At 43.2% G+C, this 23,018-nt stretch overlaps 3 protein-coding genes across 3 annotated transcripts; 2 read left to right on the top strand and 1 right to left on the bottom strand.

The window, feature by feature from the left end:
* Window positions 1-594: 594 nt before the first annotated feature.
* Window positions 595-6,251, top strand: LOC136435917 (uncharacterized). Its single transcript, XM_066429627.1, has 7 exons — window positions 595-1,015; window positions 3,041-3,141; window positions 3,788-3,933; window positions 4,589-4,688; window positions 5,102-5,205; window positions 5,642-5,751; window positions 6,196-6,251. Exons 1-7 carry the CDS (start codon window positions 748-750, stop codon window positions 6,249-6,251), a joined length of 885 nt encoding a protein of 294 aa, XP_066285724.1. The 5' UTR covers window positions 595-747.
* On the top strand, window positions 4,879-15,257 carry LOC136435916 (uncharacterized). The gene is made up of 9 exons (XM_066429626.1): window positions 4,879-5,205; window positions 5,642-5,751; window positions 6,372-6,549; window positions 7,784-7,916; window positions 8,217-8,347; window positions 9,221-9,431; window positions 9,766-9,901; window positions 14,031-14,318; window positions 15,019-15,257. The coding sequence occupies exons 3-9, from the start codon at window positions 6,482-6,484 to the stop codon at window positions 15,255-15,257; spliced, it is 1,206 nt and encodes a 401-aa protein (XP_066285723.1). The 5' UTR covers window positions 4,879-5,205; window positions 5,642-5,751; window positions 6,372-6,481.
* Window positions 15,258-16,641: 1,384 nt separating this feature from the next.
* On the bottom strand, window positions 16,642-22,206 carry LOC136435915 (metalloreductase STEAP3-like). Its single transcript, XM_066429625.1, has 4 exons — window positions 21,879-22,206; window positions 20,473-20,619; window positions 18,857-18,982; window positions 16,642-18,287 (listed from the first exon to the last, which is right to left on the bottom strand). The coding sequence occupies exons 1-4, from the start codon at window positions 22,101-22,103 to the stop codon at window positions 17,310-17,312; spliced, it is 1,476 nt and encodes a 491-aa protein (XP_066285722.1). The 5' UTR covers window positions 22,104-22,206; the 3' UTR covers window positions 16,642-17,309.
* Window positions 22,207-23,018: the final 812 nt, after the last annotated feature.

The raw sequence follows: 23,018 nt of genomic DNA, 5'->3' as shown, positions 1-23,018 counted from the left end.
TCTTTTACGTACAGGGGATTAACGTTTGAAGCACCAAACACTCTCACCCCAATTGGGGCCACTCTATCTCAAAGGAGGAAAGCAACCCCCAACTACCGTGCCAAGCGTGGCTCAAACCCAACAGGACTTTCTTTCCCTGGCCCTCCAAGGTGCTATCTACCACTAGAAAATCACGATCATAGTATGTTCAGAACACTAAAAATCGAAACCGAATGTTCCGCTGCAGTACCTTAGAAACTTGCTGGGGGCCTAAAATGTAATCATTTTGAGGTCTAATCAACACACCTTCACATAACACATATCAAGACAATCCAACCAAGCATTGTAGACTTATGTTGTTCACACACACACACACACACACACACACACACACACACACACACACACACACGCACCCGAAAACATAACCTTCTTGGGGAAGGTAAATACAAAAGATTGCTACAGCGATGCCCCCAAGGCACCCTGATCTTTGAATAGCCGACAGGCTGAAGGCTCGAGCTCTCTGATACGTCAAAGGTAACGTCACATGACACCCTTGTTGCCGAACCATTGTTAACACCGTGTCGTGTTAGGGTCCCTTTATTGGTGCTCACTGGCGCTTGCTGCGGTTCAAATTTCAGTGTCCCTGATGACGTATTAAATATTGATAGTTTCTCGGCCTACGTGTATCTTTGAACTCGCAGGGAATGCTTTTTTAAACTGTTCAGCCGTTTTCCTTGACTTGCCAGACGTCCAAAAACGTACAGGATGACATTTCAGTGCGTTGTACCTTTGTGCCTGATGTTGTCCATGGCAGAGACGGCCCCATTCGTCAACTTCGTCCAACCTCCCCCCAAGAAAGATCTGTACGAGTTCTACTGGGAGGTGGGCCACTGGGAGACCATGTTTTATTACGAAGAAGAGAACAATGCAGGAATTCCGGTACGGTTGACGGGGTACGACCAGTTCCAGAGACGGGAACCCGACCGCAATGATCCGACAAACTGCAACAAGAGCGTCCCCATGACTCGAGAAGGTGTTTTATTCTGTTACCTTTGCCAAAAAGGTTATGTTTCCGGGTGCGTGTGTGTGTCTGTGTGCGTGCGTGCGTGTGTTTGTAAATAGCATATAACTCGAGAATGCCTTAGTGGACTGTCTTGATATTTGGGATGTGAGTATACGTAGGTGTTGATAAGGCCTCAAAATGAATAGATTTTGAGCCCCCTAGAAATTTTTTAAGGTATTCCAGCGGAACTTTCAATTTTAATGTCTCGTGTTCTGGACAACTTATGTCCTTGTTTCTAAGTAATAAGTACATGTAGCTCTTTTGAGGGAGATTAAGTCTGGACGTTTGGGCCTCCTGACGGTTTTTTATTCAAATGCGCGAGCACTATTTGCACAATATCTGTATTTATTCAATGACAACGCTACTTTGTTTATGAAACATCAGCTGTTAAAAAGGGTAACGTCGTCTATAATAAATGAAGTAACATATGATGTATAACACCAACTAAGCGTGGCTCCTAGCCAAATGCCGAAGATGCGATCGTGTGTGACTTCACCTGGGCTGACAGCTATATACTTAACAAAGTTCCGTGCCAGGAGCGCCTTGCCACCGACCAAAGCCATGGTTGTATAAACAGCCGTGCAGCGCACATGTCACGTGGGTTTGAAGTGACGTTACAGAATGCCTTTTGTTGTAATACTGTACAAAGTAAATTTTTCACTTACCATTCACGTCAATATATCCGAGATTTAGCATGCACAGCATATTGTATTTCTTCTGTGGCCTTTGCGGTACTGAGTTCGAACCCCTGACAGGTTCCGATGTTGTTCCCGTGGGAAAGGCCCTTCACACCAATTTCCTCAGGTGTAAATGAGTACCTAGCTTCGGTTAGGGGCGTCTCTAAGATAGGACGTTAAATGGAGGCTTACCGGGTATACAATACAATATAAACAAACAAACCAAAATTAGATCAATACTTTCTTACATTTTCCAAAGTTAAAGCATTGCATTTAGTTGAGTCGTTGGCCAATGGTGTATTGACTACATGTATATCCTAACCCTCACCTCAGCCCGTCTAAAATTGTTACATTCACTTTCTTTGGATCAAACAATATAGCTGGCATCAAATTAACTTTCAAGGTCCAAACTCTTCGAAACTTTTACACAGGAAATAGGCCATCTCATTAATTTCAACAATCTTTCTGGTAAAACAAATCTAGCAGTTCTTTTAAAAGGTTCACCCACAATACCCTCCAGTTGTAATATCAAAATCATGCTGATGACACAAAATTTTATAAATGATTCAGGGAGGTTCTAAGTACTTCTACTTGGAATCGCCTTGAAATATCTGTGAATATTACCTTACATTAATCAAGGGTCGGTACAGTTGTATGTATTATGTATTTCATATTTCAATCACATTGTGTATTTGATTATTCAGTTACGTTGTTACTATCATTAATTTGATACGCTTAACTTCAGTCATATCTTATCTTATTTATGTTACGTTTGTTCAGAAACTTGCTTAAGTTGGTCATTGTCTCTGTCTATTCTTATGTAGTTTTTCTGTGGCGCTATAAAATAAGTCTATGTACTTGAGTGTAGCGCCACTATGTCCATGTCAATGTGTATCTTGTTTCTGATTAAATAAAAAAATAACTTTTCTGGGGTGAATTGACATGCGCCACAGCACAATCAAATTTAACGAGGTTTCTATTTTCCTATGTTTCTATATATAACACGCGGAAATAGATTGTTGAAATGAAACAGAATGACGACTGTACATTGGCTGTCAACTATTTTTGACATTTTGATGCTATCATTGATCAGCCACTTGATATGTATGGAGACTGTAATGCTCCCTTTCCTGCTAGGAGCCATTGTTATGTAGCACTACATGTATAAAGTGATAAAGGGACAACACATTCTAAAGCTCACAAAGCTTCGTTCATTTGCTGGCGAAGTTGGGATTCCTACTTGTATCGAGGGCGACAGGTTGCGCTTTGTACCTGTAGGCCACGGTATATTTGTGTGCTTTATTTTGTTTCTGCACAGAGGTGAACAACGTGGTGACAGCGGACGGGTCTTACACACGGGTGGTGTTGGCCAACCGAACCTTACCAGGACCCTCCATTGTCGTTTGGAAAAATGCACAGGCATGTTCAGAACAGATACTTTTTCTGTCAAAGGGTATTTTAACGATAGGAGAGAGAGGGTTCGAATGACCAACAAAAGTTGTTTGCCGAGTTTTCTTTTAATTTGATAAGACCTTCTCTTACAAGTGATATGGGCACCATGGACATGTACACCGGGGTAGAACGTACGTCATCAAAATGGCGGCAGCTGACAAGCAAGCAGTCGTAGATTGTCTGAAATTTCCTCGGGTCCCTTACAGCATCGTTCACGGAGGACGTTGTGAAACCTTACATAGCCTGCCAGGTACTGAGTGAAATATAGAATCAAGCCAAAACTCGTCGTCGTGTCGCCATGCATGTGTCGACGTCAAATGTGGAGTTTAACGATTGTTTACTTTTATACCCTCATGACGTGCAAACAGTCACCATTCTGTAACTGCGCTCTCAATAGACCAACTTAATTTGAAGACAATACGATAATTTATGGCTTCTGGTGATGCCGTTTATTGGGATAGGCTAGGTTGCACACCGACCTTACTGAAGGACGTTAGAACAGGTAATTGTGCACGACCTCTGAACGGTTGGCTCCGCCATTTTGATGACGTAGGTTGTATCCCGTGAAGGTCAAAGTTTGTTAAAGTCGTTAATCTCTCTTGTCTTCTGTAAGGTGGCTGTCCACGTGACAAACAGTCTGCTACAAGAAGGCATAACGATCCACTGGCATGGTTTGACCCAACACAACATCTCCTGGATGGACGGGGTGGGTGGTGTATCACAATGTCCCATTAACCCGGGGGAGAGCTTTACTTACAGGTATGTAGTTACTACTAACCACTAATTGATATCAGCCATAGGTCTAGGTTGATGTTGATAGTAAACATATGGGGACATGAGTATGGTTGTCCTTGTCATAAGCAGTATTACAAGCGCGAAAACGGAAGTATTGTTTTCATTTGTCTGTATGTTTGGTTTGTTTGTTTGTTTGCATGTTTGGCTGTCTGCGTTGGTGTGTGTCTGTAGTTGGCCCGAGTCCAAGTTTGTGCCCGCTGGCTGAGTTGGTCCGGGTTCAAATTTGTTCTAGCAGGTATACAGGAAAGGAATGTTGCTATTGATTAAGTAAGGAACCCGGGAATGGCAAGTGAGAGTGGAACGCATAATGTGTGATATGGTTGAGGTATATTTTGTCCATAAATTTACAGAAACTTTTCATATTATGTATAATACTTCACGGAGGTATGAGATGTTCGATTTCTTCGTATACCAAAGGCTTGTAGACAAAATGCTGATACAAATTGAACAGACCTGCGATACATCTTTCCTCTGCACTTGGGCAGATAAAGGGTCATAAAGCACAAAAGATACTACTATATGGCTCCCAAAGTCTTGACAAAGGAAGGAATCAGTCTTTTTGCATAACTCACGGTGTACACCTTTAACAGCAGTTTGTCATTCTTCTTCACCTGACCAGGTTTAACGCGTCTGAAGGCGGAACCCACTGGTGGCATGCCCACTCCGGCACCTTTCGCACTGACGGGCTGTATGGAGCACTCATCGTCCTGGAGGATGACGTAATACATATAAAAGATTACATAGTTATAAGCATTTTATCTTAGCATTTAATTGAAAATACACTTATTTGATCCTGATTATTGAATATTGCTAAACACGCTTAGAACTTTTTTCTTAAATTGTTGCAAAATTCGTATTGCAAAACTTTGTATGCGTGTCTTGTGTACAATAATATTGTTAACAATGAAGTTCTTTGATGTGACCATCAATTTGTTTTAAAATGTCTTGACTACAGCACGTACATTGTACGAACATTCTATACTACTATAGATCATCACACGGTGAGCTTCAGATATCAAAGCCACGACTCTAACAAAGTGACATCATCTTGGAAATCATATGTGATTGTTGCTTTCTATTGGTGTTTTTAGAGCTGCCTTAGTAAAATTTTGGGCTACTTTTTATCCCACAGCCAGATTTGCCGCTGATCTCTCGTGACTTCCTTGTGCTGCTGCAAGACTGGCAGAGGGAGGATTCTTTGGACACGTATCTGAGGGTGGAATGGGAAGCATCAAGGTATCATCGTCTCCACTTTTACTACCTAACGTTATAAACAAGGTCACATGCATCCGTAGACTGACACATGCGGTATGATTGTTGATGGCCGAACTATAGCAATGTCAAAGGTTAAGGCCCCAAACATATTCTGCTGGAAACAAGTGGGTCCTTAACCTCTGACATTACCCACAATCCCTTAGTACTGCGAGAAAACTAATTTCGAGCCCATTAGTTGTCACAACTTAAAACACACCACTGTTGCAAGCAGATTTATACAATCTTTTTTTGTTGTTGTAGATAACAGTGTGCAAGTAGAGAACGTCTGTATCTGAAAAACTGTGGTTGAAATGGTACTGGTAATTACTACAAACAAATCATCGTTTTTAATTTGTGAACCAATAGTTGAAGAGGACTTGCTGATATGTCTCGTATTTGCCTCTCTCACTACTTCCAGGTTCTCTTACGGGTACGACAACTATTCAGAGTGTTACTACAACAAACGGCAGCCTGACGGGACGGAGATCGGACCCGTGCCGTTTGTGTCAGGGCTCATCAATGGAAAAGGTAATAATGATTGTTCGTTCAAACTAAGGCCACGGCAAGTACGTTTGCCGTCTAGTTAACAGGAATGATCACCTTCGGAAATGGTCAACATGACAAGAAAATAGCGATAGAAAATTAAAACAATATGTTGTGTGGTAGCCTTGATTGTGCTTACGGTAGAAGTGACACTAGTTCGGTAGTTCTTAAAGCGACACTAGTGTGTTAGCCTTGAGTGTAGTTGCAAACTTTGTAAGTGGTGATATACTAGGCTACCACACTAGTGTCACTTTGTGCACTTCTGGTCGCCGTTTTATAATTATAACAGTAATTTAAGATTAGTGGCTGTGATATCCTGTTTTGACGCTAATATTTTTGCTTAAGTTACAACGCTTATGTTCTCCATTAAACAAATTTAGGCATTTTGATTTTCACAATTTTTCCACTTTTAATTTTTCACTCTCTCAGTTGATTTGGAGTCTGCAGAGGATGTCGTCCATAAAATTTACTTACATGTGGCCTAGTCCGTTGAAACTATAGAAAAAAGGGCCAGCTTTTTTTAAAAGAATGTCCTTGCTGATTGTTTTATGAACACTAGTGTCCGAAATGGACAACGGTTACCTGACACTTCTCTATCTGCCCAGGACGTCGGTTTTATGACGTCGGTCCAGGGGCTGAAGATCCAAACGTGCCACTGGAGCTGTTTGAAGTGCGCAGAGGCGACATCTATCGCTTCCGGGTCATCAGTGCAGCTATGATCTACGCATACCGGCTCTCCATCGACCGACACGAGCTGACCATGATCGCAACAGACGGCAACAGGTCAGGATGTACCACCGCTGGCAAATGCTAATAAAAGCCAACTTTCCCTTCCATTCCCCCTAATCTGAACCATGCCCTAATTCGTGCATGCACAAACAAGCCTGAACACACCAGCTTCACTATCATCCTAACGACTTCATATAACTGTGTAGGTGAAGTCATGGGTCGCCCTACTGGTCTACAACATTGGACCAAATCCAAACCACTGACTCCCAATTCTCCAAGTATCCTATTACACCATTTTTGCCCTACGTCTTGGCAGGCTGCCACACGCTGCGGACACAAATCGATACAAATTAACCCTATCTAGACGGGGGGGGGGGGCTAAAAGTACCCGCGCCAACTTTGATATCGTGTAACTGCCAAACGACGTATGCTAGGATGACCAAACTTGGTGACTTCTCCTAGAATTTAATTGGCAACAATATTATGATAAAAGTACAAGTTTATCATTTTTCGTGTTGCCATGGCAACGGGTTTCTGACAGACATTTTATGCAAAATTAACTAATTTCGGTTTAAACAATGATATTCCACTTGCTCAACCACTCTTGCTTCCTACATGTATAATATTATATGTAATTTAGTGTAACTTTCATGATTTAATATTCATAAATTATGTTAATTTGATGACGTCATCGATCAAAATCCAAGATGGCGGACCATATCATCATTTAAGGTATAAACAGGATTTTTCGCCTTCAAATTCGACACTTCTTGGTATTTTCCCACCAGAAACATTCTGATTATCGTTTCTAGTCTATTTTCATTGTGATTTGGGGTGAAAAGTGGAAAAACGTATTTTCAAAAATGTCAAAATGGCCGATCCAAGATGGCGGATCCCAAGGGATCGCTTACAACGCATTACGTCATACATTTTGTCGTCAACGTAGTTACCATTGACGTCATATATCTTGGCATACCTTAGAATTAATAATACGCACTATTTTGTTTAACACCTTTAGATATTACGGGAATTCCCTATTTAGCCAATGAAATCACATCGATGGCGTCATAATTACGTCATAACGTCACCAAAATTACAGAAATTATGCAACTTTACGTGAACATCAGTCCCTGCAAATTTGGTGATGATATATCATACCATTCGGGAGTTATGAGGGGGGCCGAATGAGCCCCCCCCCTCCCCCCAGAGATCCAAAAAAAGCCCAGTTAACAGATAAACAAACACAACAACTGATTGCAATACCTCCGTTTTCATGCATTGCTTAAAGAATTTCCGGACAAGGTGCGGAGTCCTTTATCATCAACACAGGCGAGAGGTACGACTTCTACATCACCGCAAATCAACGAGTTGACAACTACTGGATCCGTGCAGAAACACTGGAGGAGACCGATATTTACGGGGTAGGGTGGTTGCTCTGTGTGGTACATGTTGTGGCATCAGTTTGTACGCACAAAAACACATAATTTTATTCCCAATGACACAATTGCTACTTCCATGGCTATGACTCAAAATTCGCATACGACGTAACTTAAGTTTCATTTTTTTTCATTTTCGATTTGCAACTTTTAATTTTCTTTTATCTCTCAATGTCAGTCGAATCGTTAGTAAAAAGACACTCGAATTTTAGGATATCAAAATATTAGGTTGGGGATATGTTTTTGAAATTGATGACACGCAGTTCCATGATACCGTGACTCCAGACCACAGTGCTTCCCCACTCGGCGAAGGCCATCCTACACTACCGAGGGGCTCAGATCAACCAAGACCCTCGCTCTTCTAGGAGGTCCTGTACTAACACCAGTAAATGTACAGTGGTTAACTGTCCGTTTCGGTACATATAATTTTTGTACAACCTTTATCATAGAAGGAAAGTTAGACTACGTTGTTTTGTTTTGTTTTAAAGTATTATTAGTTGAATTTAAGGTAAGTGACTACCCCAGAGTGTTGACGATAACATAAGACCTGGCCAGTGTGAGGTTATTCATGTCATACCTACCCGGAAAAACACACATTTCAATGCGAAATGCGCCAGAAGTCCGAACAAAAGAAATATTAACAACATCGATTCCAACGTCCGAATCTCGTATTCAAATTTCGACAGCGGCGCAACCGGCGCGAGTTCGAATCGTTAGGTGACTTTACGTCAAACGTTAACGTTCTTATGGTATTGATTATGTTCAGTCACTATCATCTGATTAGCTCGCACACAACTTTTATTATGTAAGCATCATGATAGACTTATAACCACCGAATAAACCACTGGGTGAGCGGAGCTAACAAGGTGGTTTATTTAGTGGTTGTTATGATATATTCCATGCTTGTGAAAACCATCCTCCCACGCTTATATATGTCGAACAATAACCCTGGCTTACCGGCCTGCTATCCGTACTTCTTACAAGCTGCGTTTGCGCTTGTCAGCTGCCAGGCAATCAGATACTCATCTCCTGTTGTTGGTGGCCAAGGTACCAGCCAATCGCGTTGCCTCTTTACCATAGACGGCGACGTGACTGGCTGGTAATTTTTCCTCGAACAATAGAAGGGACGGCATCTGATTGGCTGTCAGGCACACAGCGCTAATGCAACGAGAAGGACGGATCGCAGCCCAGTGCGCTAGGGTAGTTGTTTGACATAAGCGGCGGGCCTGGCATCAGAAGAAGGTGCGTGCTGTAGAATCAATATGTTCTTCACGTATATGTCTTGACAGGAACTACACATCTGCGAATTTCATCCAATGTGTCAACGTTCACCAGCTCAGCTCTGCGCAACCTCAGACTGTCCCACAGTTCGACTCTGATGAGCCGGAAAAGTGGGAGGAACATTTCATCAACTTTCACTTCGCCGCGAACGATTTGAATGGAGCCCAGCGATCTTCCGTGAATGGGCATCGGTTTGTTCCACCCAGCGCCCCTCCAGCGGTACGTGTCTATGTTATCATCGATGTAGACGGTGTTATCGCCAGGCATACCACTTACGTATATATCAAGCAACGACCCTGGCGTGTTTTCGATGACAAGTATCAGTTAATCACCGAATAAACCACCTATTGAGCGAACCGAATGAGGTTTTTATCATGACATGCCTGGCGTTATGTCTGCCTGTCTGTTATGTCTATTTGTTAGGAAGAAGCGGATTATTAACGTTATTATCATATAGCCAATTAATTCAAATTCAGGATTGGAGGTTTGTGATTGGTCTACACAGCCTTGAAACATGATAGTCATGACATAATATCTGCTTGATTGACTTTAGGTTGACCGAAAAGGCGTTGGCATAACTCCCTGCCTGGACAGCGAATGTGGTGGTGAGAAGTTCTGTGAATGCACTTACCATATCAACATCACCTATGGCAACGTCGTACAACTGGTGCTCTACAACATGGGAGCCGGTGAGTTCAGTCTTATCTTACATATCCAGTGTTATATGTAAAGAAGAGGGGGGCTGTGCAACGTGGGATATGTTGAATAGGCATATCATACAAAATAGGGATTATCTCTATTACCGTTTATCTACCAGCTCAAGTATGTTCGCTACCCTTAAAAATGCGTCAAAAGAGATCTCCATTGCAAATATAATGCATTCCTATATATCTATAAAACTGGGCATACCTGGGGAGTGCTGCACTAGAAATCTCTCAAGCGAAGCACACTTTTTTCAACATGGCAGATATATGTAAGCTGGCGAATACATGCTTATAAAGGTTATAAAGTGTAAGGAGACGACAGCGTATTATGATATTTGACGCAGCAGAATGTTCATTAACGTCACTGATATGTATTCAACGATGTCTTTTAAGTTTCAATCTATATCACTATGATGCTACTCTATAGTAGGAAATATTCAATTTTATGTCATACCTGGGCCGCGAAAACGTTCGATACGGGTGTTCCGGACCGTGTGATAATTTTCCGTATCACACGGGGTTCTAAGTTGTATCACACGGGCTTCTATAGAATATTTAGAATGCATTTCGAGTGCTCCGGTTGCGCCGCTGTCAAAAATTCGAATGCCGGATTCGGAGGTTGGAATCGATGTTGTTACGATTTTTTGGTTCGAGGACACAAAATTCCCTCAACTTCCAGGTAGGCCATTGAACACGAATTGGCGAAATTCGAGACACGAATTGCGCCACGTAGAGGCGCAATTCGTGGCGCGCAAAGCGCCACCGGGGGGCTAAACTCGAGATCTCGAATTCGTCCACGCGGAAGTGGTAGCGCGAAGCGCAATACAAAACCGGCACTGACATGGCTCGCATAGCGCCACCGGGGGGCGAAACTCGAGATCTTGAATTCGTCCACCCGGAAGGGACATCGCGAAGCCCGCAATGCAACGTTACTGACATCATGAGTTACGTAACTATATGTCCAACCAGTGGTGGCAGCGAAGCGCATATTTACGAAACACGGCTTGCGATTTAGCCATTCTGTTAATGTTTAACTTATGATGTATTGTAGTCAGCTAATCGTAATACAAAACACGCACAGACCAAGGAGTCCAACCAGAGGTGGAGCGAAGTGCACATTTACGAATTCTGTTTAATATTTAACTTATCGAGTATGGGTAACAATTTCAGCCAGCAATTGTTGCTTTGTTTATAATCGTTTATGTCAATAACATTCTGTTTAATTTGCTGTTACAGGACCTGGTTACGGGGCTGAGAATGATAACAAATTGATACAAATGCATTGTGACAAAATAGTGAAAATAGCGGCAAGAATGGGATAGTGTGTGTTCTAAGTACTAGTAACATTCTTTGCTCCAGTTTCAGAATCGATTGTACAGATAATACATTCTTTATTCACGACCATGGCAAAGATTTCCTGCTGAAGCTACTCTACTCACGGCAGATAGAATAAGTTCAATAAAGCGAACATTACACTAAAGTCGGGGTCTGATAAATCAGACTGAAACTACGTAGACATTCAACACAACAAACAAAAATTCAAACAAAATGGCGACCATGAAAATATGATGCTATCCCAGGAATCATTGCAGTTTGTACGAGCCGACTATTTCCGAAAACATCCGAGATTTTACGACGAACATGTTTCAAAAGTAATAATTATCAATATCTTGCTAACTAACATCAAAACATACTATAGCAACACACGACAAGCGATGAGGTAAGGTAAAAAAACAATCAACAAATCAAGGAAACGAGTTTAGTCCTTTCATGATGACTCTTACCAACTCAGATGAACTTTCATGCTACATGTACTAGTAAATTGGAAAGCGTTATGAAAAATGCCGAAATCTACTACTTACTATATAGAACATTAAAAAAAACATACACATCTACTTGCGGGATGAGTTACGGTGGGTTGAAGGCGTATAATTTACTTTTGCCTTTTTTGCCCGTTTACTGGGGGCTCTGGGGGTTGGTAGTCTCTTCTGTTTGGCTCGACGGTAGACGGGTGGTGAAGGGCGGCGTAGATCCTGAAAGATGGGTGACTGTTCCGGATCGATGGATGAGCTGACGGTGTTGGTGACCGGCGATGAGGTGACTGGCGATGAGGTGACTGGCGTGATGGGTTGAGAATAGGCGGGGGACATGGTGAACGTTGTGTTGGTAAATGCGGGGGGGGGTTGGTGAGGCCAGTCGAGAAAGTTCGGAAAGAGAGAGGCTGTGAGAGAGGATGTTGGCGGCGGCGGGACTGTTGGAGGCGGCGGCAGTTTCATTGAGAGCGGCGGCGGGCTTTGCTGTGTGTCGTGCAGCAGCCGCCAAATGAGTTGTACACATGTCGCCAAGTACAAGGAATGGTGTGAGGACAGGGGTGTGGACTCGAACCACGTGTTCGCCGACTCAAGCGAGGCTAACTTTGAGTCCGTGTCCAAATCTCCTGTCCCTTACCCATGGACAAAGGAGATGAGAGAACAGTTTGGCAGGTATGTCAGCAACATGTTAGCTACCTCTATCACAAGATGCATGGTTATAGTCTGTTTCTGCTGTAGCAAATTTTATTTATTTGTGAGCGTATGCTGAATATATAAAAACATGGCTTTCGAAAGGATTTTCTGGAGCATCAACCCAGCCCAGCAGCGACGGAAGACCTGCCTGTGGTGACCGGATCGAGGCACAGCGAGAGGGTCTTCATCGATTGTGCCAAGTCCCGTAGACTCCTCCTCAGGTATTCGGGCAAGGTAAGTTCAGGTAAGTCTTCTGGTAAGTCGGAGATCAGCGAGGCTGAGATGAAGGACCTGCAGGACAAGTTGGACCGGTGTGGCCGTAGTGATGTGACAACCGTCCTCAGGCGTTTGGAGGAAGAAGGACACACGACTCGCGCTCCGTCAACGTACAGCTCTTTCTTGAAGCAGCTCGCGATGAGTACTCCTGTCTCTGGGATGACACAGATCGCCTGGGACGATGTCGCCCAACGTATCGTCAAGAGAGTAGCAGAAGGTAAGGTGGACTTGACTGACTCTAGCTGCCATAAGTACCTTGGACATCTACAGAAGAGGGCACCAGTGCTGGCGGATTTTGTCTGTAGCGTAACGGTAGCAGGTCGCATCCCTTCCGACGTCTCCCCGGTTCTCCTCTCTCTTATGGCTGTTCTGCATGAGACCTTTGAGGCTGTTGAAGTACCTGCCAGCTTTCCTGACCCTACCCCTGAATCTCCGCATTCCTCCTTCTTCCCTGCCTACTCTCTGGTCTGTGGTTTGCCTAGGTTTGCTATGAATGAAGCGAGGAAACGCAAGGAGACTGACAGCTGTCGGAAAGAATCGTACGGGCATCCCAGTTTTTTGTGTGTGCTTGTCTATGTACTTTCAGTGGTAGATTGTTAAAGTTCTCTTGACACTAAGAACACATACTGTCTCATTCTTGCGTCTTATCGCACTATTTTTGTCACTATAAATGCGTTAGCGATTTGTCAGCCCCGTAACCAGGTCCTGTGAAAGCAAATAAAACGGAGTGTTATTGATATAACGGTGATTAACAAACCAACGATTGCTGACTACAATATATTTCAAGTTAATTTTAACAGAATGGCTAAATCGCAAGACGATACTCGGGTCCGTGTTTCGTAAATATGCGCTTCGCTGCCACCGCTGGTTGGACATATAGTTACGTAGCTCATGATGTCAGTAACGTTGCATTGCGGGCTTCGCGATGTCCCTTCCGGGTGGACGAATTCGAGATCTCGAGTTTCGCCCCCCGGTGGCGCTATGCGAGCCATGTCAGTGCCGGTTTTGTATTGCGCTTCGCGCTACCGCTTCCGCGTGGACGAATTCGAGATCTCGAGTTTAGCCCCCCGGTGGCGCTTTGCGCGCCACGAATTGCGCCTCTACGTGGCGCAATTCGTGTCTCGAATTTCGCCAATTCGTGTTCCAGAGCCTACCTCCAACTTCCGGTGCATTTCGGAAGTTGGTATGACATAAATAAAATACAATACGGTGTATTCCGTATCACACTCGGTCCCAGCCATCCCGGGGGTCCGCGGTCGGGTCGGAACCTCGGGCGATACGGAATACCCCGTGTTGTATTTTATACTTATAAAGCTGTGGTTGTGACTGTATAGGTGGCAGCATCAACGGCACTGCCCACCCTGTGCACATCCACGGCCACCACTTCTATGTGTTGGACATGGGCTTCCCTGAGTACGACAACGAATCAGGCACATTCGTCGCCCATAACGCCGACATAGACTGTGCGGGGCTACTGAACTGCAACGGCAGGGGGTGGGTGGACGACTCTTGGAAGAACGGCAGTAAACCTGGGCTGAACACTGGCAACCCTCCCCTAAAGGACACCGTCATCGTGCCAGTTGGAGGTTACGTGGTGTTGCGCTTCATGGCAGACAATCCAGGTAATTTTTTACCGTAATCATCCTGCTGTTATTTACTTTTATACAGCAGCTTCTGTTCTTTTCTTGACTGGAAGAGATGGTTCAAGATGCAGGCATGTGAAAGCACACTAAAGTGATAACAAAACGGTAGCATAGTCTCAAGAAGTTGCAAATTCGTAATATTGTCTGTGTGTGTGGAATCGTCAATTGAGGATGACTGCTGTACCTATTTTTGTGTTGCTGAAAAGAACAACGTAGTTGTATTTTCTCCCCGTAATCAAGTAAATTAGTACCGATTACTTTTTAAAAATGTCTTGAACACCTGGATATCTCAAGTGTGCATACCTTCGGGATTACTGATGCTGCATCAGTAGGTCTCTTTAAAGTCACAGTTTTATTTCAATGTGATGGCCTCATATTGACTGGCGAAATCATGTTAAGAGACACTACTGTAAATGTAGAATGGTTCGCGTTGGTTTTATGTTCGCGGATTTCCGCCGAGAACATTTTTGTGCAATACTGTAGCAGTATGTAACTATAGCGCTGCCGTGAACTTAAAACCACCGCGAACACTCCATTTCCGCCTCAGCGCGAAATAAAAACCACGTGAATTTAAATGCATTTACAGTATTCTTAAACAATCACTTCATCTCCGGCGCTTCTGTCGTTAGCCACAGAAAGTAACTGTACGGCTGCTACTGTTGCCCTGTGTTCCGTACAGGTTGGTGGTTCGTGCACTGTCATATCGAGATCCACCAGGTGGAGGGGATGGCCATGATGATCAGGGAGGGGACGGAGGGACAGATGAACCGCCCACCCCCGAACTTCCCCACCTGTGGGACTTTCGACTGGTCCTCCCAGGAATTCAAGAGAGCAGAGAAGGGCTACGGCAACTCTAGTAGCCTTCCATTTGGCTGGACTTCTGATCAATGTGAGTACTGGTGGACGTCAAATTCTTAGTTATTTCTTTCCATGTTTGTTTGATTTTGACAGCACATTAGCCTCATAATATGTCATATTTACAAAATTTCAAAATGATAACTGAAAGCGTGCACACTGTCACTGTTCCTCTTTGTTCACTGGTCAACCTCAGACAAACGTACGCAACATTCAAGCACGATGGAAATATATGTTATTGCGTATCGTGAAAGACAGTGATTAATTGTCTCGATAGTTTTGTTTCTTTCACTTAATAAGGCACTGGTGTTCATTTTAGAAGCGACATTTTATTGTTATCTTACTTTTTGCCCCTTCTTAGCCCAAAAAATTTAATAAAAGTTAAGTTGCACCAATTTCACCATGTAGTGAACATTTTGTCTATCTTGAGAAGATGTCTGAGAAGGTGCAATATTTCTGCTCTTATGGTGTTGTTTAAATTCAGTCACTATCACATGAGCTCGTACACAACTGTCATTATGTTAGTATCATGATTGATATCAGTACAATCCTAAACTAGCAGTAGCTTTATATTGATTGAGTTATTTCCATATTTTTCAGGGACTAAATTTCTCTATGGAGTCGTCGCTGGTTTCGTCACATGCATGGCCATTGTCCTTGCAATTGTTTATCGTAAAGAAATTATAAGTTTTTTGAAACAGAAGTGTTGTTGCAAGTCTGACTATCATGCAGTACAATAGGGACAATTGGAGAAGTTGGAATCTGGCAAAATAATGACTTGGAACAAATGGACGAAAGAGACTAACAAGTAAACTATCTACATGACTTGAATAGATGGATGATGAGGAGGAATAGATCTTAAAGTGTCTTTCCTTGCAATGGTAATGTTAGTCCTATAAAGTTAAGACAGATAACTTGTTCCTTAAAAATAGATGACAAAAAAGTCACACAATCCGGAATCTAATAAAGAATATGTACTGGACCATCATCGTTTGGTAGATTATCGTTCCAGGGGACTTTATTTTCCTGTCATGATTGGTGAATTATAAACTCAATGCCATCCATTTCATAGCAAGCGTTTGGTTCTTTTTATGGGTGAGGGGTTTGAGGAGATGAAGAATTCAGCCTGTATATACAAGGTAATCTTGCACTTTTACAGAACTTTGGCGGCTCATTGGCTTGTCGTTTTTTGAACATTATTTTGATAAGTACTGGTAATTAATGTGTGCGCCGTGGTGGGATGCCTCCATGTGGAAAGTTGGCTGAATAGAAATGGCACAAGGATTAATGTTTTTTAAAAAAAGACGACACAATAAAGATCAAAGTTGAATAGATTGTTTCATTCATTTGTTTCTCTCCAACTCGTGAATTTATTTATCTGTTCACCTAAGAAAATACAAAGTTTCCTATATTGTAACAATGAGTGTAAAAAGACACATTTGCTGATGATAATAGGAACCACACAGAACAAGAACCCATTGTCTTTAGGCACCATTAGGAACACTACAAGGTACACCAAGGTTGATATCTTTGATGGATAATTTCTACTTCAATGCCGTACATTGTCTCATAAAGAACGCCCTTCGAGCACGCAAATATGACAGAAAATGAAAGTTCACTACAGGTAAGATGTCATCTCTGGATCCTTGTGGTCGTAGACAGCATTCTTCTCAGCAGCTTTGCCTATAAACAACATATTCTATATACTAATATCACCACATAGCTAACGTCCATTACAACGTTGTATATCATGTCATGAATACTGCTTGGAACACGGTACCACGGCAATTTTCACTGCTTCCATTATACACCCTCCTGAAAGCAGGACCCCTATCGCTCAATTCGTTGGCTCGCTCGCGTAGGGGCCCTGCTCTTTAGCCCCGGTAGACACGGTTCTGGCGACGTCGCCACCAAAACAGCTTCAGCCAATCAGAGGGTTTGCTAAACCTCATCTAGAGCAAAAACGCAAAGGACGCTGGGAAGCTATCGATCAGGTTACGTCTCACATCGTTACTTAAGGTTCAGAACAAATTAACCGCCAAATTGTGCCAAATAAGGATGGCTCATTAATTATTCATGAGCAACTGTCAGTAACGTCGCCAGGGTACCATTATATTACAGATACGAAGTCATATCTGGCTCCCCGTGGTCGTAGGCAGCGTTAGTCGCAGCGGTTTTGCCTTTGGGTCCATTCCTCTCCCAACCTCGCCTGATCCTGTTCACGCGAGAGCTGACGCACGGCAACATCGTCACGATCTTCATCAGGAGCAGAACCGCGCACAGGCCCAGGTCGATGTAGAAGGCCGGGCAGGTGTAAGACGTGAAGAGGTACGACTCGATGAAGGCCTCCGCCATGTAGACCGCGCAGTGAGTGATGGCGAAGAGGAAGATGACCCAGCCGAGTTTGGACTGCACGAAGTTGAACTCGCGCCAGTTCATGGTGTTGGTGACGGAAGGGATGGACGTGACACCAAGCACGGCCATCAGGAAGAGCGCGAGCGTGCCGAAGAGGAGGAAAGTCTCCCCGCTCCATCGCATCATCCCGAACACGACCTCTCCGTTGGCGTTGACGGTGGTCTTCTCGAAGAGGCGGTCGTAGCCGTAAGCTGGGCTCCACTCCAGGACGCTGAGGCAGCCGTGAATGGAAGCGATCAGCAAACAGAGAAGCCCAAGCTGCTTGCGTGCCCGCATCCACTTGTCTAGCCAGTTGGGGAAGCGCTTGTACTTGGTGCCGTTGTAGAGCTGAGTGAAGCTGGCCAGAACTCCCGGGGTGTAGATGAGGCAGAGCGTGGTGATGGCCGTGTCGCCTAGGGCCCGGTTGACTTGGTGTATTGGAATGTGCGCGGCACTATTGGTGCCCGACTTGATGGCGTAAAACACCACCCCACGGTACACGTTCCACAAGACGTAGAAGATAAGAACGCCGAGGACCATCTTAAGCGCCAGGTGCCAGGATGGGAGGAGGCGGAGGGGTATAGCCTCGATCTCGCGAGCTGCCCGCAGGTTCCCATAATCCACCGGGGCGAACCGCATGTCCTGCGCGAGTTGCATGACGGTCCTCCGAGCCTCGTCGTCATCGCTACTGATGAAGACCTGTAATGGTGAATATTTCTTTGATGTTTGTAGGTTTTTTTTGTTTGTTTGTTTGTTTAAAACTTTGTTTATAGTAGCGTTTTTAAAGTTGTTGTGTTTCCTTAAATAGGAATTTTTTAGTTTATTTGACAACTTACTCTCGACAGACGAGACATGGATCTATGGAAACAACAAGTTTGGAAGAGACTGTTGACGTCCCCTTCCTCTTTCGGACAAGTTTTGAATAGACCGATCCTGATGACTGTCCTTCACACATACAATTAATAGGTCAACCAATGATAGCATGGCAAGTGGCAGTTCAACCAATGTTTATGTTGCATTTCTACGTTTTGAGGAAGGTTTTCGGGGCTGTGGGATTGGTCTATCCCTTAAGTACATGAAAGGAATATAAGGACTTCCACCTTCTACGTTCTGACGAAGGTTTTGGGGGCTATGGGATCGGTTTATCCCTTTAGTACATGAATGGGATATATATATATATATATTCTTATATATATATAAGAATATAAGGACTTCCACTCTCGCTATTAGGTACATTTCTCCATTTGAATTAAGAACAGTTTTCTTACCTCTTTTGAGCCTCCGAACAAACCAGAATCCAGCGACCAGGCGGAGACGACGTTGAAGCCCTTGACCACAGTCGAAGCCGGCAGGAGCCGAGCGAGGTACTCAGCGTTAGACTCGCCATCCTTTAGCTGCGTGGGATAAAGTCAGTTTTACTGTCATTTGTCTCGGTATGTGATTGTCAATTTAGGTCTGAAACAGCTTGTAGGCCGTTGTATCGATGGATACGATGTAGTACATTGATGAAAGGTTCCGGATAAACAATTTGAGAGTGTCTCTCCGGATTATCCTTTCTATTGATAAAGTTATCGATATAGACTCAACTATATGTGAAGGACAACAACAATTGGTTTTGTTACAAGCACTTACGTATACACTTTGTTTCACTTATCATCTAGTTACCACAAAACCTGACGATACGACAGATTATATTCAATGTGGTCTGTGCACTTCTATCATTTTCGAAGATTTTATTTAATCAAGGTACAACGCATACCTTGACATGAAACTCTTTCCGGACAAGTTTTGAATATACCGATCCTGATTGTACTAGTGTCCTTCACACATACAATTAGTAGTTCAACCAATGATAACATGGCAATCAGCAGTTCAACAAATGGTTTATGTTGCGTTTCTACGTTTTGACGGAGGTTTCCGGGGCTATGGGATCTGTCTATCCCATAACCCTCAAACACCCGAACGGGGCCATTTGAGCATGTTTGATCGGGAAAAAAATCCTTCCGTGACTTTGTCAGTAGACATATATTCTTAACTCTCCTTATTTTTAGGGAGATTGGCGCAATACTGTTGACATTATAGAGGAAAGTGTGTTGAGTCCGACTGGGGTCATTTTGACCCAAGCAAAAATAATGTCCTTTTTTTGAGACCTGCCCTCTGTAACTCCTTAACTACTTATTGTATGACCACTAAATTTTCAGAGGATGATGCACATGTGAATTGATATTACTATAAGAAATTTTGTGTCATTATGACGTAATACGACGTCATTATGACGTAATTTGAGGTAATTCTATCCGCCATCTTGGATTTTGACTGATGACGTCATCAAATCAGCATAAAATATTAATGTTGTATCATGAAAGTTACATTGGATTATATAAGATGATAGCAATGTAAGAAAAATAAATGTGGTGTACCAACAAAGCCTTGAAACGTCATTGTTTGAACTGAAATTAGCAGATTTTGCAAGATATGCCTGTCAAAAACATGAACTTAATTTTTTGATTTGAAATTTTTGTTACGGACATTCTATGAAAAGTCTTGTGGCTCTAGCGTAAGCCGTTCAGGAGTTTTGCAACATGAAATTTGGCGTCGGCCTGAAAAATCCCCTCCCGGTCTAAATAGGGATAGTTCAAAACGTGGTCCTTCTGATCTTATTGCATACATTATGATAATGAACGGGAATTAATCATACCTAAACATATGCCAAACATTTCACTTACATTTATGAAGCAATGTACGGAAAACAATCAACGATAAAAGTGAGAAGGGAAATTTTATTGAACAAAACATTTTGGGGTCATTTTTGACCCCGTTCAGTCATTTTAGTCGCAAAAAAAGTTCTGGTGTTTCAGGGCTTAGTACATGAAAGGCGACGAACCTTTGTGTTGTTGCTGACATCGATGAGGATCTTGCCGGCCAGTGCGTCCCGGTCCGCCTGCAGGTCGGGGTAGTTCTCCCGGTGGATGGCCACGAACACCAGCCCGGCTCCGGACAGGGCTGCCCGCCGGGTCGTCACATCTGCGCCCTGTCACATAAAAAGCAATCTAGAAAGTGGGTCGAACTTGATTGAAAGACCAAATGTCACTTAGGGTTAGGGTCCCTGCATACATTGACCTGAATTCTAACTCCAGGAATATACAATCATAGCACAGGGACAGAACCTTAGACACAAATGCTTAGAAGTCGTCCGTGAAGCCAACTTATCCGAGTTTGATCTCTCGGTAATGTCTTCAGCATATAGAAGTATGTCGCAAGATTTTGACTTTTACCCTACTTTGCCCCTGACGGGGTCATTTTGGGTTTATACCTAAATTGTAAAGAATGGCACATTCCGTTTTTAAGAGAGTTGGTAAACGGTTTGGAAATCAGTCAAGAAGAGCCCGAAAGCATTCAGGGATGCGTTTGTGAGTAAGTCGTGAGTTAACCATATGCATTCATGTGCTGTTTGTGAAATGGTGCCATAGTTGTGATGTATATTAGACGATAGGCGTGGCCTAAAATCCAACCGACCTTGGCATTGACGTGAGTAATAGTCGGGGACAAAATCGTGTGAGGGCCCGAGTATGTGTGACAAGGGCTGTATGGCGTCTTTTTGTACCCTATAGATTCAATACATAAATCTTCTCAACCAAGAAGGAATCTTCCTTTGAATAGTATATCGAAAACAATCTTATCAGTTTGTTAAGATAGCCTCAATTGCAGACTCCTTGGGAGTCGTTTTGGTATCACCATTTTGCTGCTTATTTCGAACTATTTTCTGATTGTACTACGGTGTTTTCATAACTTGTTTTTCTAACGGCTAACAACAGAAGAGCCTCCCCATACGAGGCTAGGATAGTTCTATAAGCAAAAGTTCCGACAGACTGGAAAAGATTTGACTTCTTTTTTTGGTCAAAATACCTGAGCGTCCACGGCGTTGCTGTGCCGCAATGTCAGCAAGTGATTTATAATGGTGATTGTTTCGCACTCGATGGACATGTGTACAATGGGAGTGACCCTTCCCCAGATTATGAAGGACGGAACGCCCAAAATGTCATGGAAACCGGCACAATCAACCACACATAGCATGGACGGTTTTGCCAATTTAGAAGTCAAGAAATAAAGAAAATCGTCTATGCTGTTCCGCTACCCTTACAACAAATATCTATTTCTTTTTTAACAATCATGATAAAAGATAATGCTAGCAGTAACGGACGTCATATAACTAGGCTTTTGTGCTTGTGACTGCATTAGAGGTATCCATAAATTCAGAAAAGAACTTCAATACAACTATTTATAGTTTACCTGAGGAAAGAGTCGTCGGTTGCGCTCGGGATCGCGACTTCCAACGACGACGGAAAAGCCCGACCGCACGAGGCGGCCCGCCAGAGACCGACTGTAGTCCCCGCTCCCTAGAATCGCCACAGGAACCTTCGATGTCTCTGACTTCTTTCCTCCGGTCAGCTCGAAAGGTTCAAGTTTTGACTCCATTGGTAGAGACGTTCCGTTTTCCTCTAGTTTTGTCTCCATTTCTTTCTTATATCAGGTCCAGATATCCCCTGTCTAAATGCCAGCTGGTTGCTATAAGAGAGTTAAACAACGTTGTTTGCTGGTCCGAATAGTGGGGCAGAAAGTTGTGTAACCTAGGCCCAGCAATGTTGATTTTATGGATGACATCACTGAAGACCCAAAACGTGATGCGATGGGGGCCCGGAGGGGGGTCAATAATACGCAAAGAAAGCAACACAAACACACTGGCCGAAAACAATACCTCCGTTTTCACGTCATGCAAGGTGATAACATACATGTAAATGAGTGTGTAGAGACACAAGTTGCCGTTACAATTTAAGATTTTAGAAATAATGCAAACAAGGGGACAAAATAAAGGGACTGTAAATTTGTAAACAATATGTACATCTTCAAAATAAAAGACAGGACAGCGCACAATGTAGTATATCAAAGGCTACATATCAGCTGGCATCTTAATTTCAGACCGTGCACAAGTCATGATTTACGGCAATTTGACATCGAGTTACCAGTGCCATCACATATCGTTGCGTATCATCCAAAAGCACCATTATTCTTTCTTTTAGAAAGAGGCATGGACGCTATCCCTGAAATGGCGAGAGCTTTGCCTCACGTAAAATGTATAGTGACAAAGGTCACAGGAAAGTAGGGCACTGAGTCCTTGGCGAACGTATAAAGTACTGTAGATGATTAACCCTGGGCCTTTCTCCGGTAACTATGTTGCTAGGCAAAGACTTTGTGGTTGTCCTTGGCTAAGGTACTTTTTACTTAATTCCTTAGTTCAACACCACATTAATCTACTCGGGACCTTAAAATGAGACAGACGGCCAAATAGCCACCTAGATTAAGAAAATAGAATAAATGATTTAAAACTGGAAATAGATATTTGCCGTTCATTAGTGACGATGAGCACTACTA

Source organism: Branchiostoma lanceolatum, chromosome 5 (genome assembly GCF_035083965.1).
Source record: "Branchiostoma lanceolatum isolate klBraLanc5 chromosome 5, klBraLanc5.hap2, whole genome shotgun sequence".
NCBI lineage: Eukaryota > Metazoa > Chordata > Leptocardii > Amphioxiformes > Branchiostomatidae > Branchiostoma > Branchiostoma lanceolatum.
Note: the sequence above shows the minus strand (reverse complement) of the source record. Positions and strands in the feature narration are given on the sequence as shown.

Excerpts from the sequence above, each read along its gene's own strand:
- LOC136435917 (XM_066429627.1), top strand. The coding sequence starts at position 748 with ATGACATTTCAGTGCGTTGTACCTTTGTGCCTGATGTTGTCCATGGCA. Across the intron at positions 1,016-3,040 it reads CGTCCCCATGACTCGAGAAG|AGGTGAACAACGTGGTGACA; the intron begins GTGTTTTATTCT and ends GTTTCTGCACAG. Across the intron at positions 5,206-5,641 it reads GTGGAATGGGAAGCATCAAG|GTTCTCTTACGGGTACGACA; the intron begins GTATCATCGTCT and ends CACTACTTCCAG.
- LOC136435915 (XM_066429625.1), bottom strand. The coding sequence starts at position 22,103 with ATGGAGACAAAACTAGAGGAAAACGGAACGTCTCTACCAATGGAGTCA. Across the intron at positions 20,620-21,878 it reads ACCGACGACTCTTTCCTCAG|GGCGCAGATGTGACGACCCG; the intron begins GTAAACTATAAA and ends TTTATGTGACAG. Across the intron at positions 18,983-20,472 it reads ATGTCAGCAACAACACAAAG|CTAAAGGATGGCGAGTCTAA; the intron begins GTTCGTCGCCTT and ends TATCCCACGCAG.
- LOC136435916 (XM_066429626.1), top strand. The coding sequence starts at position 6,482 with ATGATCTACGCATACCGGCTCTCCATCGACCGACACGAGCTGACCATG. Across the intron at positions 9,902-14,030 it reads GCTCTACAACATGGGAGCCG|GTGGCAGCATCAACGGCACT; the intron begins GTGAGTTCAGTC and ends GTGACTGTATAG. Across the intron at positions 14,319-15,018 it reads CTTCATGGCAGACAATCCAG|GTTGGTGGTTCGTGCACTGT; the intron begins GTAATTTTTTAC and ends TGTTCCGTACAG.